A 12230-nucleotide genomic window follows, 5' to 3' on the forward strand; every position below is an offset into this window, starting at 1 on the left:
TCCTGAACTGTGAGCATAAAGGCTAATGCAGAATATGTGGTTTACGCACAATCTTCCTCATGTTGTTAGTGAAATTAACCTAAGCACCATGTCCATTTTTTTTTTTGAAATTAAAACAAAGAACTCACATGTGTCCAAGCATACCTCCTTTTCTCTTGAGAAAAAGTCCAAGACATTTAAATATTTTAACATTGGAAAAAAAATAGCAAACCAATGAGAGAATGAACATATTTGGAAGAACAATGTTCAAAGCATGACATAGCTGTTAAATTTTGGCTTCTCACTCATTTCTGATTTTGCTAAAATATTAATAAGGATCCTGTAGCCAATATTAATTAGATCTGTAGCCAAATATGCATGGGAACTAAATCCAAAGTTTGGAAGATAGTAGCTTTTCCTATTCTCATGCTCCTTTAGTACATATTCTGAGCACATGGCTGAAGAATAGGACAGTGATCCTTGGAAACTACAAATAAAAAAGGAAAATAAGCATATGCTTACAATGAATAACTCTCCAAACATGTGACGTAGACTATTATCTGATATGAATACATGTACATTCTCCATTTTCCTTTCTGCCCACTCTTTTTTATTGTTCAGAGATAAATTTGCATATCCCTCATCTTCCTGGAGGTAGCCTAGCATATTGGAAATAAGGAATTTTGACAGCCTGGTGTCATTTACTCTGTGATCTTGGGCAAGTACTTACAAAAAAATTTATCTGAGTCAAAATCTCACTTGAAAGATGGAGAGAATAACAGCGAAAATCCTTACAGAATTGGCTTAACATAAAAAGCATTTCCCATAGTTATTAGGTATGAAGGATATAAACTTCTAAATTAATAGGCTTGGCATATAACAAGATGTGTTAATTTCTTTCCCTTCTAGCACCCTCTTACAATTACAAATTAAGTGCTTTTATTTATTTTTAAAAATTTTTTATGTTTTTGAGACACAGAGTGCAAGCAGAGGGAGGGGCAGAGAGGGAGACACAGAATCTGAAGCAGGCTCCAGACTCTGAGCTGTCAGCACAGAGCCTGACGTGGGGCTCGATCTCTAGACTGTGAGATCATGACCTGAGCCAAAGTCAGACGCTCGACTGACTGAGTCACTCAGGCGCCCCACAAATTAAGTGCTTTTACATATATAGTTTATCTGGGGTTGGAAACTGAACTCAGTAAGTGGTGCCTAGCTCACTGAAATGTCTCAACTATCTTGGACTTGAGTTTTCAATTATGTTTCTATTCCACCCATTCCATTTTGTAGTTCTGTCTCCTTGAAGAAAAACATAAACTCAAAATAGGAGTTGGGTAACGCTGTTTTCTTGGTCATGTCAACATTACATTCCCAGCCACTACTATGAATGTTATGTATGTATGTTAGCCTTGTTGCTGTGTAAAATTTCAATTACTGCAGGTATGTATGGGTGTAAGTAATGATTTCTATATCTAAGAAAATCTGGCTGGGCAGATTAAAAAGCAATGTCTTTAATTTTCACTGAGTCCGAGAAAGGCAACATATAAATTGCCAAGTCTTAAGACTGACTTTCAGACTTAACAGTTATTAGTTGGACAGAATTTTCCTTCTTAGTGTTTATTGTCTAGAAGAAAAGCATATACAATGTTAGTTGTTATGAACATTAAAAAGTGAAGAATATTAAGTAATCAGATAATTTACTATTTTTTTTTTTTTTTTTTATTTATTTTTGGGACAGAGAGAGACAGAGCATGAACGGGGGAGGGGCAGAGAGAGAGGGAGACACAGAATCGGAAACAGGCTCCAGGCTCCGAGCCATCAGCCCAGAGCCTGACGCGGGGCTCGAACTCACAGACCGCGAGATCGTGACCTGGCTGAAGTCGGACGCTTAACCGACTGCGCCACCCAGGCGCCCCAGATAATTTACTATTGAAGTGTACTTGCATTTTAGAATTCTCTCCTGAATAAATACTGAAGTACAATTTTCTAAGAAATTTGGTTATTGGTATATGAAATGATTACAAATATATCAAAAGTTACAGTTGTGAACATATGGCAAGATTTTAGATGAGAAAACAGGATGATTCTACTGCCTTCCAAAAAGCCCTAGAGAGGACACCTGCGTTTTGCATTCTAAAAAGGAACAGCTAGTCCTATGAAACTAAGGCCTCTGTACATCTTCCATCCCTAAGAAATAGCACCTCCTATTTAATTTATAAAATGTTGAGTGGTGTTTCTTAACCAGGTGGGCATATTCCAAACTTTCTTTCTTCCTTTTACTGAGAATCCCTATCAGAGACTGCTGCTGTTACTCATGGGAGGTATCTTATCTCTCAAGGGTTGAGGCAGAAAAAGATGCAAATCACTGCCATAGAGACTCAGGTACAATAAAACATTAGTTCCTATGGTCTGTATGTATCACATGCAATAGTCCAATTCTGCTTTGTAAAAATTCCAGATTCCGAATACTTGAAAAACTTGTATCATTTTATTTGTACACTTAAAAAAAGTTGTACATAGAAACCTGTAAATACAGTTCTGTAAAACTGAAGGAACTGTCAGGGAAAAGGGAGGGTGTTACCTTTTACTGATTGTTCATTAAAGAAGTTAGAGAAATAAAACAAAAACACAGTAAAATGTTTAAAAAATTAAAGAACATTTTCCAGGTACAAATTTTATAAATACAAAACAAATTCACAAATTATTTTGAATGCTAAATAAATATCTAGTTAATAAACTCAGACTTAATATCTCCAGCCAGCATTGGTACAGCACTTCAAGGATATAAAATTGGATGCATTCATGTGTAGTGTTGAAAGAATGTGCTTATTAAACATCTTAGACATATATGCTTTTTTTTCCTAAACTGTGCTATAATAGAAGATTTATCTGTATGGACAAATCTCCCTTAATACCACACTTCTAAAAAAAAAAAAAATCAATGACAAAATAAATCACAGGTGAGAAAATATTTTCAGAGATATTGGGACACATGAATGATCTCAAAATGTACAAAAACCTCTGTAAACCAGTACTGTAACCAATACATCTATCAAACTTATTAGATACTGAACAAAACTGTAGCAAAGGCAATCTTTCCTACATTCTCCTGAGTGCTTAATATTAAAATTGAGAATATAGTGCAGGCCACACTTCAATGTGGTCAATCAGTTGTTATTGCTTTATATATATAAATATATATGTCTGCTTCAGAGCATGATTTAATGTTCCATTTTCATGAACAATTTGTCTTTCTCAAATATATCCTTCAGAAGGACAAAATTAGATTCGCGACTTCTTTGCAGCTGGTGGTGTGCTAACTTGATCCACATTCCCAGGCGCAACATGGAATCCAAGTTTTTGAGCCTGAATGTGAAAAAATGCTTGAAGCCTAGTTCCAGCTTTTGCTTCACTTGTGTTACGAGGGTTGTACTCAAAGCAGTTCGAAAACATTAACTCAATATCATTGATAAATTCCGCTAGAAAGAAAAAAACAAATGAGATTAGAATAAAAGTACATAAATTATAAATATACATTTTGTTTGTATCACAGCTGGAAATGTCATTAAGAAAACGGAAGCCCACTTTTTTCTTTACATATTGAAGTCTCTGGGACACCTGGGTGGCTCAGTTGGTTAAGCGTCTGACTTTGGCTCAGGTCATGATCTCATGGTTTGTGAGTTTGAGCCCTGCATTGGGCTCTCTGCTGTCAGCACAGAGCCTGCTTCAGACAGAGGTGCATTGGGCTCTCTGCTGTCAGCACAGAGCCTGCTTCAGACAGAGGTGTCTCCCCCCATCCCCCTGTCCCTTCCCTGCTGGTTCTATCTCAAAATAAATAAATAAAAACTTTAAAAAAGAAAGAAAGAAAGAAAAAAGAAACTGAAGCCTCTACTCCATATTGTTTTCATGTAAAAGACAAACAAATGACCTGACTCTACCCTGTTCCCCAAAAAAGAAATTGAAGCCTCTGAAACAAGGTAGTAGAACGAAAACTTAAAATTGTTGAACTATAAATGCTTTAAAATTGATTTGGGGGCGCCTGGGTGGCTCAGTCGGTTAAGCGTCTGACTTCAGCTCAGGTCACGATCTCGCAGTCCGTGAGATCGAGCCCCGCGTCGGGCTCTGGGCTGATGGCTCAGAGCCTAGAGCCTGCTTCCGATTCTGTGTCTCCCTCTCTCTCTGCCCCTCCCCCATTCATGCTCTGTCTCTCTCTGTCTCAAAAATAAATAAAACGTTAAAAAAAATTTTTTTTTAATTGATTTGTTGAAACTATGCACTTATGTAATTAGGAATGTTATATAATTACATAGAACTTCTATCAAGATCAGATTCTATAAAATATCTAAAACTCATTTAATCCCTATGCATCTTTTATCTCTGTATACATAGACAAGCATTTTAGGGACCTCTTGGGATGCCATCTATACAACCACATTAATATACATCATTTAAATCACGAGAAAACAGCCTTTACCTCTTTAAACAAAAATAATTATCAGAGAAAAACATAAATTACTTACATGCTAATTTATATTCACATTTGTTCACTTTTTCACGAATTATATTTAAGGCAATGGGCTTTTTGATGATGTCATAATAGTCTGGGACCTGTAAAATAATTCAAATATATCTCCTATAGAAAATTTATCAGAGATAAGTTGTGAAAAGAAAAAGCTTGGGGCACCTAGGTGGCTCAGTCAGTTAAGTATCCAACTCCTGGTTTCAGCTCTGGTCATGGTCTTGTGATTTGTGAGACAGACAGTCTGGCGTCGGGCTCTGTGCTATCAGCTTGGGATTCTCTCTCTCTCCCTTTCTCTCTGCTAAACCCACCTCATGCATGCTGCCTCTCTCTCAAAATATATAAATAAACTTAAAAAAAAAAGGAGGGGCGCTTCAGTGACTCAGTCGGTTGAGCATCTGACTTTGGCTCAGGTCATGATCTCATGGTTTGTGAGTTCGAGCCCCGCATCGGGCTCTGTGCTGACAGCTCAGAGCCTGGAGCCTGCTTTGGATTCTGTGTCTTCCCTCCCCCCTTCTCTGCCCCTCCCCCGCTCATGCTCTGTCTCTCTCAAAAATAAACATAAAAAATTTCTTTTTAAATAAAAAAAAAGGAGAAAAAGCTTATGATTTTGCTTGTATGCTCTCTTTCTCTATTTCTCTCTACTGTGCCTCTCTAACACACCCTTTGTTCCATTTAAACTACCATCATTTCCCATATTCTCATTTCTGGGTCTCCTTTTCCTAGAATGTCCTTATTCTATTTCTTACTATTGAAATCCTACCTTTCCTTAATGACCAGACCAAACAGTTCTAGTTCTTCTATAAAGAACTAATTCCTGCTATTCCCTCCCTTTGAAATGGTCAAATCAATCTCCTTTTCTTCTCCACTTCTGGAGGACCATTATAACTTCTATTACAGCACTGTTAACACTGCCCTATCTGCTGCAGCATATCACATTCTGCTCCAGCATATCACATACGGCCTTAAGTATATAAAGCACTCCAGCACCATCTCAAATCCCTTAGTTTAGGCCATCTCTGTTTTCTTAGGGTACCAATAACGATACTCAGTTGAATTAAATCTATTCATATTCATTACATGGAAAAAAAACTTTGAGGTTATTTCAACATACTGTCATCATTCGTTGAGAATCAGTCACAGGATTAGAAAGGACTGAGAACACAATGCGCCCTAATGCCATTTTTTTCAACACAGGAACCAACATTCCAATATGTAGTGACTAATGGGAGTTCTGACTACCTCAAAGTTGCCAAGAAGACTAAAATCAGATAATATACATGAACACATTTTATCAAATCTAATAATTTTACCTGGATTTTGGAAACGAGTTTCAAAAAAGGCCAGCTGTCATCATGCCGTACCAGTTCCACAACAAGTTGTTCAAAAGCAGACAATTCATGAACTCCTCCTTGTCGGCCTGAACTCCTTCGATTCAGTGTCATAGGAGATGATTCTAAATAAATGATTAAATTAATTTTAGGTGATTACAAAGCAAAATATTTGATCACTACAAGCTAAACAGGGTATTATAAATACACCTAAATTCAAAGAGAAAATTGCCATTCTGTATATATTGAGATAAACTAACTTACATTGGAGATATGAAAATCTGGATCAAAAATTACTATTTCCTTTTTTTATTTTTTAAAGATTTTATTTTTAAGTAATCCCTACACCCAATGTGGGACTCAAACTTACAACCCTGAGATCAAGAGTCGCATGCTCCACTGACTGAGCCAGCTAGGCACCCCCACTATTTCCTTTTTGATCATAACATTTCCAAATGAACATTCACTGGGAACATATTGTGTTTTTTCTTTTTCAATTTTTTAATGTTTATTTATTTTTGAGAGAGAGACAGTGCAAGGAGGGGAGGGGCAGAGAGAGAGGGAGACACAGAATCTGAAGCAGGCTCCAGGCTCTGAGCTGTCAGCACAGAGCCCGAGGCAGAGCTCGAACTTGTGAACCGTGAGATGACCTGAGCCTAAGTCAGACGCCTAACTGACCGAGCCACCCAGGTGCCCCATCATTGGGAACATATTGTAACAACAGTGTAATATAAAAGAAAGTTTCTAGAACTTTATACATTTATAAAGTTTATACATTATTTTTTAGCCTGTTTTATTAAAAATACATTTTCAACTATAATAAAATGAAAGTAAGCAATTCTCCAGTATTTCTGAAAACACATCCTTAGGAAGGTAACCTCTTCAGATCTAGCAAGTAGGCCTCTTTATAGATTACCTTGCATAAAAGAAAAGTAATTCTCAACAATGAAGTAAAAGATTATTCCTATAAGTCTTATTTTTATATGGAGACTTTCTTAAAATGTTTTCTCATAAAATCTAAGGTGTATATAATGAAATACATTAGGAATGTATGAACTAGAGGAAAAGTGTATGAATGAGTAGAAAAGGGCAGCATAGTTCATATTATGAATTCAGGTGTTTAAATTTTCTACTTAAATGTAAATCCATACATTTTCCCCTTTGTTTGTCCTTGGAGCCAGGTCAGTAAATTCATAAATCAATTAACAACAACAAAATTTTTTTCTTATCAGAGTTTTTTAGAATACAAATGCTTCAGGTGTACTATTTTTTCCAAGTAGCTTGAAGTTCAGAATTGGGGAAGAGCAAAACAGATAAGGGGATGGGAAAAGCTAAATTAGATCTCGGTGCCAAGTTACCTGATAGAACCCTCCCAAACCCAACAACCCAGTGACTGCACATACAGACTAATGGGTCTTCCGTTCTTTCACCAATGGATTCCTTAATCCTGTCATAGGTTTGAATAATACAATACACCCTATCTATAATTCTTCAAGGAACAGTAATGCTTTTTATGTTTAATTTTATTTTTTTGGAAATATCAAAGTTTTATTACTATGGACACTAAAGGAAGAAAAGAATAGGATTGAAGAGATAAATAAAGAGATTATATGGGATAGAGATTACTATAAAAAATGATTATCAGAATTAAAAAGACAGCTGATGATTACTCCCTAACAATATTACTCTCCCAGCTCTCCCCTGCCCCCAAATTCAGTATGCCAGATAGGAAACTTAACCAAATAACCCAATGTAGCCTGTGTAGGTTATGATGAATATATGTGTTTTAAAGTAGAAAGGGTGGAAGAGAATGAAATGTTAGAATATGTTATACCAAGACTGTTCAAATGTTGGCCAAATCTCTCCATTAGAAACAGAACACTAAAAATTTTTCACAACTATCTTGCTACACTACTAGAAAAATACTGACAATATAATTTACCTTACTCCTCAAATGGCTAGCTGCCCCTTCAATGAACATTATGCTTCAGGCTGGGTTGTTCCCTAGTAACTTTGTGTATCTTAGTGACAGCTTTTAAAAAATGATTCAAAGTATCTCAACACTCAACCTTTTATTTTTTAATTTTTTTTTAATGTTTATTTTTGAGAGAAAGAGAGAGAGAGAGAGAGAGAGAGAGACATAGAACTCAAAGCAGGCTCCAGGCTCCGAGCCACCAGCACAGAGTCCGATGCGGGGCTCGAACTCATGAAAGCCAAGATCATGACCTGAGCTGAAGTCGGATGCTCAACCGACTGAGCCACCCAGGCACCCCACAACACTCCATCTTTCAAAATTATTCCATTTTCTTAGGTAAGAATAGTTTAAATTAGACTTCTTCATACCTGTAGATTGTCTTTTCCTTCCTCTTCTCTTGGATTCACTATCTTGGAGAGAAAGTTTTGAAGCAACACTTAGAGATCTTGACTTCTCACTTGACTTTGTGGCAATGACTCTGAAGTTAGGGAAGTTGGGACTATTTTCTGGTGTATTATTAGCACTTTTCCTGCCTCTGCGTTTTCTACGAGGACTAAGTAGTTCCACAAATACATCTGCTTGCAGTGGGCCGTAACTCTGGCGAGTAGAACGACTGGCAATTCTTAAAGACTTAGTTTCTGTTGGAGGAGCAGATTTTATCTTTCTAAGGCTTCTACCAGTGGTTTTAGAGGAAACAGTTGTTTTGGGTGTACTCTGCTGACTCCTTGAAGTATATCTTCCAGGATCTTGTCGTTGGCCACGACTTGAGAAAGAAGAGCTAAGTCTCCCTCTTGTTTTAATTGGCAATCTAACTTGTGGTCTTCCTCGTTTTGGTGGGCTGTAAATATTGTTTGAAAACATAATTATTGTACAGAGAAATGATGCAATTAAGATTATTTCTATTTCCCTTGTTCTACTATTCAGCCGATGAGTTCTATATATATTTCTTTTGTCTCCTTACAGTAACAGTTTTTCATCACTTTTCATTACCACTGAGGCTGAGGTAACCTACAGTTTTGGCCAATGACTGCAACTAAAATAGGCCTTAAACCTATGGTTCCTGAATAGTATGTTAAGAGTCTCTTTGCCATCTTCTGCTTCTTACTGTAAAATACAAAACTAGGTTCAATCTTCCATTTTATTATTATTATTATTTTTATTTTTTAACGTTTATTTAGTTTTGAGACAGAGAGAGAGCGAGCATGAACGGGGGAGGGTCAGAGAGAGAGGGAGACACAGAATCCCAAACAGGCTCCAGGCTCTGAGTGGTCAGCACAGAGCCCGACGCGTGGCTTGAACTCACGGACTGTGAGATCATGACCTGATCCGAAGTCGGCCGCTTAACCGACTGAGCCACCCAGGTGCCCCTATTATGTTTTAAGTAAACTCTAACCCCAACGTGGGGCTAGAACTCACGAACTCATGACCCCAAGATCAAGAGTCACATGCTTCAATGACCGAGCCAGCCAGGCAACTCTAGGTTCACTCTTTTAATTGCCTTTAAGCTGTAGACAAATATCAAACAACTCCATTAAGCCTTTTTTATCCATCTCCCCATATACCTGGGTTTCCAGTTTACTTAAAATATTTCCAAGAATTTCCCATATCATCTTTATGTTAACACAAATACTGCCCTTATAATCTACCGGGGTGATAGCTCTTGCTAGTTGGAGCTATTGTTGGGGCTCTTGGGTGGCTCAGTTGGTTAAGCATTTGATTTCAGCTCAGATCATGATCTCATGGTTCGTGGGTTTGAGCCCTGCATCGGACTCTGTGCTAGCTCATGGCCTAGAGCCTGCTTTGGATTCTGTGTCTCTGTCTCTCTCTGTCCCTACCCTGCTCGTACTCTCTCTCTCAAAAATAAATAAACATTAAAAAAAATTAAAAACAAAAAAACAAACAAAAACAACTTGTTTAAAATAGATGGGGCAGCTCTTTCTACTTACCCCTCCTCAGACTGGTCTTTTTGTACTTTGTCAGTTCTAAGTTGCCCTTGCTTCACATTCACTTTCCTGATTCCACATGAATGGGGTTCAAATGTTAAAAAGGGACAAATAAAGGGAGAATGCTCTAGTGCTGCCACAGCTGGAATAGCCAGGCACTTGCTAAGTTGCAGAGTACTTGGCTATATGGTAGTATATAGAAGCTGACCCCTTCTGGGTGCTAATGTGGTAGAAATATAACAATATAATGTGCTTCTTGGCATATCTCTTTCTCTCTTTGTTTGAGTATAACTCCTTGAGAAAGCAATAGGGGCACAGGGAAGCTGCATTCATCTTTATCTCATGAATATCCTCTGGAATGCTTATTTGCTGCTTCAGGCATAAAATGAAGTAAAATCAAACTTACTGGAGGTCTGAATTAGTATTCCTGTCCAAACTTGAACTCATATTTGATTTTATGATCTGGGTAGGTTCATATAGCTACTACAATTCCTCAGGAATAATTTCAAATGCTTATAAAACTAAAGCAAGGATAACCTCAGGCCACTTATTACCCACCGGTTTCTAAAAAAGTTAAGGGCCCCAACCATTCCATTTGTATTTGCAAGGTCAAGACACTGTGTGATTAAAACTCACAAACTCTCATGTTATTGCATGGACTTACCTGACTTCTTCCTCTTCCTGTGAGTCATCTTCATCTTGTTCTACCTCATATTCTTCCTCCTCACTTTGACCCTCTTCATCATCATCATCAACTTCATCATCCTCACCTCCCATACTGTCTTCCATCTCTTCATCACTCTCCAAGGATGGTCTCTGTCTAGAGGAGAGTCTTCTCGAACGTTGCTTTGGCCGACACTCTGGACAAAACCAATCTCCTTCAGGCACAGTCTGACAAATCACAGAAATGATCATTAATCATCTATCACTCAAAACCTCAATCACTCAATTTAATCTAAGAAGTAGAAGAAGGGAAAAATACCTTTAGCTTTGGCCGAACACAGTAGGTATGATGACCCCGATCACAGCCATCACAAAGCACCATATTTTCAGCATCACCCTTCTTTCGGCATATCTTGCAACGAGCATTCAGTATAGATTTAGACCATATCACACTACGATCCAAGGTGGAGAGATGAAGAAAGACTTGGGATAGACTAGCAGAAGCAAGGAGAGACTCTCTCCAACGGTCCAGGACTGTTTTATAAGAACGTCCACTGTCACTGGCATCTTAAAAGAAAAGGTAAAGTGATTAAAGTTTCTAGGCAGGGGCGCCTGGGTGGCTCAGTCGGTTAAGCGTCCGACTTCGGCTCAGGTCACCATCTCGCGATCCGTGAGTTCGAGCCCCGCGTCGGGATCTGTGCTGACAGCTCAGAGCCTGGAGCCCGTTTCAGATTCTGTGTCTCCCTCTCTCTCTGACCCTCCCCCGTTCATGCTCTGTCTCTCTCTGTCTCAAAAATAAATAAACGTTAAAAAAAAAAAAGTTTCTAGGCAAACCTTAGACATCTCCTAGAACTATTTTCTTAGTAGTTTAAACAGATTTGATTTTAAAGTTTTTTTAATACTTAACAAAAAGATCATGTTAATATTAAAAACTTCATGTTAAAGAAAATATTTGCTGAGCCGTATCTTGTTTATGACGTAAGGAATTATTTAAATCCGTATATCAAATGCTTGAAGGTTTCAATAGTTAAAAGAGAAAAATAACTTAGGCAATGTGTTCTCAATCTAGTCTTTGTTACCAAATCTTGACCTAATTTAGAGGACTGGCTAAATATGATTACAAGTCAGTGACTATTCATTTGAATCAAGAATATTACTTCTTCTTTTCGGATAAAAGATGGACTTCTCTCTAAGTATCAATCATATGAGGTTTCTTTTGGGGCTGATGAAAATTTTCTGAAATTAGATCATGGGGAATGGCTGCTGAATTATACACTTTTTAAAAGGATTAATTTTATATATGTGAATTATATCTTAATAAAGCTATTATTAAAAATATCAATTCTGTACAAATGCCAACTCTGTTATCTTCTATCTCTAGGAAAATACATATTTTTTATGTTTATTTATTTTTGACAGTGAGACACAACGTGAGCAATGGGCAGAGAGAGAAGGAGACAGGATCCAAAGCGGGCTTTGCATTGACAGGTGAGAGCCTGATGCGGGGCTTGAACTCATGAACCGTGAGAGCATGACCTGAGCTGAAACTGGTCACTCAACCAACTGACCCACCTAGGCGCCCCTCTAAGAAAATAATTTTTAAATGAGGTAAATAAAAAATGCTAACACCCCATCTCCCAAAAGAACTTTCAGTACCAATATTTATATAGAAACATTTGGAACTTTCTGTCATTAATAACATCATTCCTTTATCTTCTGGACTAAAAAATTTATTAAGCGTCATTTCATTAGATGCCATTAATGTAGTCAGTCTATCATTTTACATTGGTATGTGATTTCCATCTTCAATTATTGCTGGAGCA

The 12230-nt window shown here is 37.5% G+C and overlaps 1 protein-coding gene across 2 annotated transcripts in view; it reads right to left on the bottom strand.

The window, feature by feature from the left end:
• Nucleotides 1–2442: 2442 nt before the first annotated feature.
• BAZ1A (bromodomain adjacent to zinc finger domain 1A) overlaps nucleotides 2443–12230 on the bottom strand; it is a 134407-nt gene continuing 124619 nt past the window's right edge. For both annotated transcript variants that reach the window (XM_060619488.3, XM_060619487.3), the window contains 6 exons: nucleotides 10727–10974; nucleotides 10409–10635; nucleotides 8170–8639; nucleotides 5809–5951; nucleotides 4497–4584; nucleotides 2443–3455 (listed from right to left, as the gene is read on the bottom strand). In XM_060619488.3, the coding sequence (XP_060475471.1) occupies nucleotides 3259–3455; nucleotides 4497–4584; nucleotides 5809–5951; nucleotides 8170–8639; nucleotides 10409–10635; nucleotides 10727–10974 (1373 nt within the window). In that variant the 3' untranslated portion in view covers nucleotides 2443–3258. The remainder of the gene's footprint in view (nucleotides 3456–4496; nucleotides 4585–5808; nucleotides 5952–8169; nucleotides 8640–10408; nucleotides 10636–10726; nucleotides 10975–12230) is intronic.

The sequence above is a fragment of the Panthera onca genome, chromosome B3 (genome assembly GCF_046562875.1).
Source record: "Panthera onca isolate mPanOnc1 chromosome B3, mPanOnc1 haplotype 2, whole genome shotgun sequence".
Taxonomy (NCBI): domain Eukaryota; kingdom Metazoa; phylum Chordata; class Mammalia; order Carnivora; family Felidae; genus Panthera; species Panthera onca.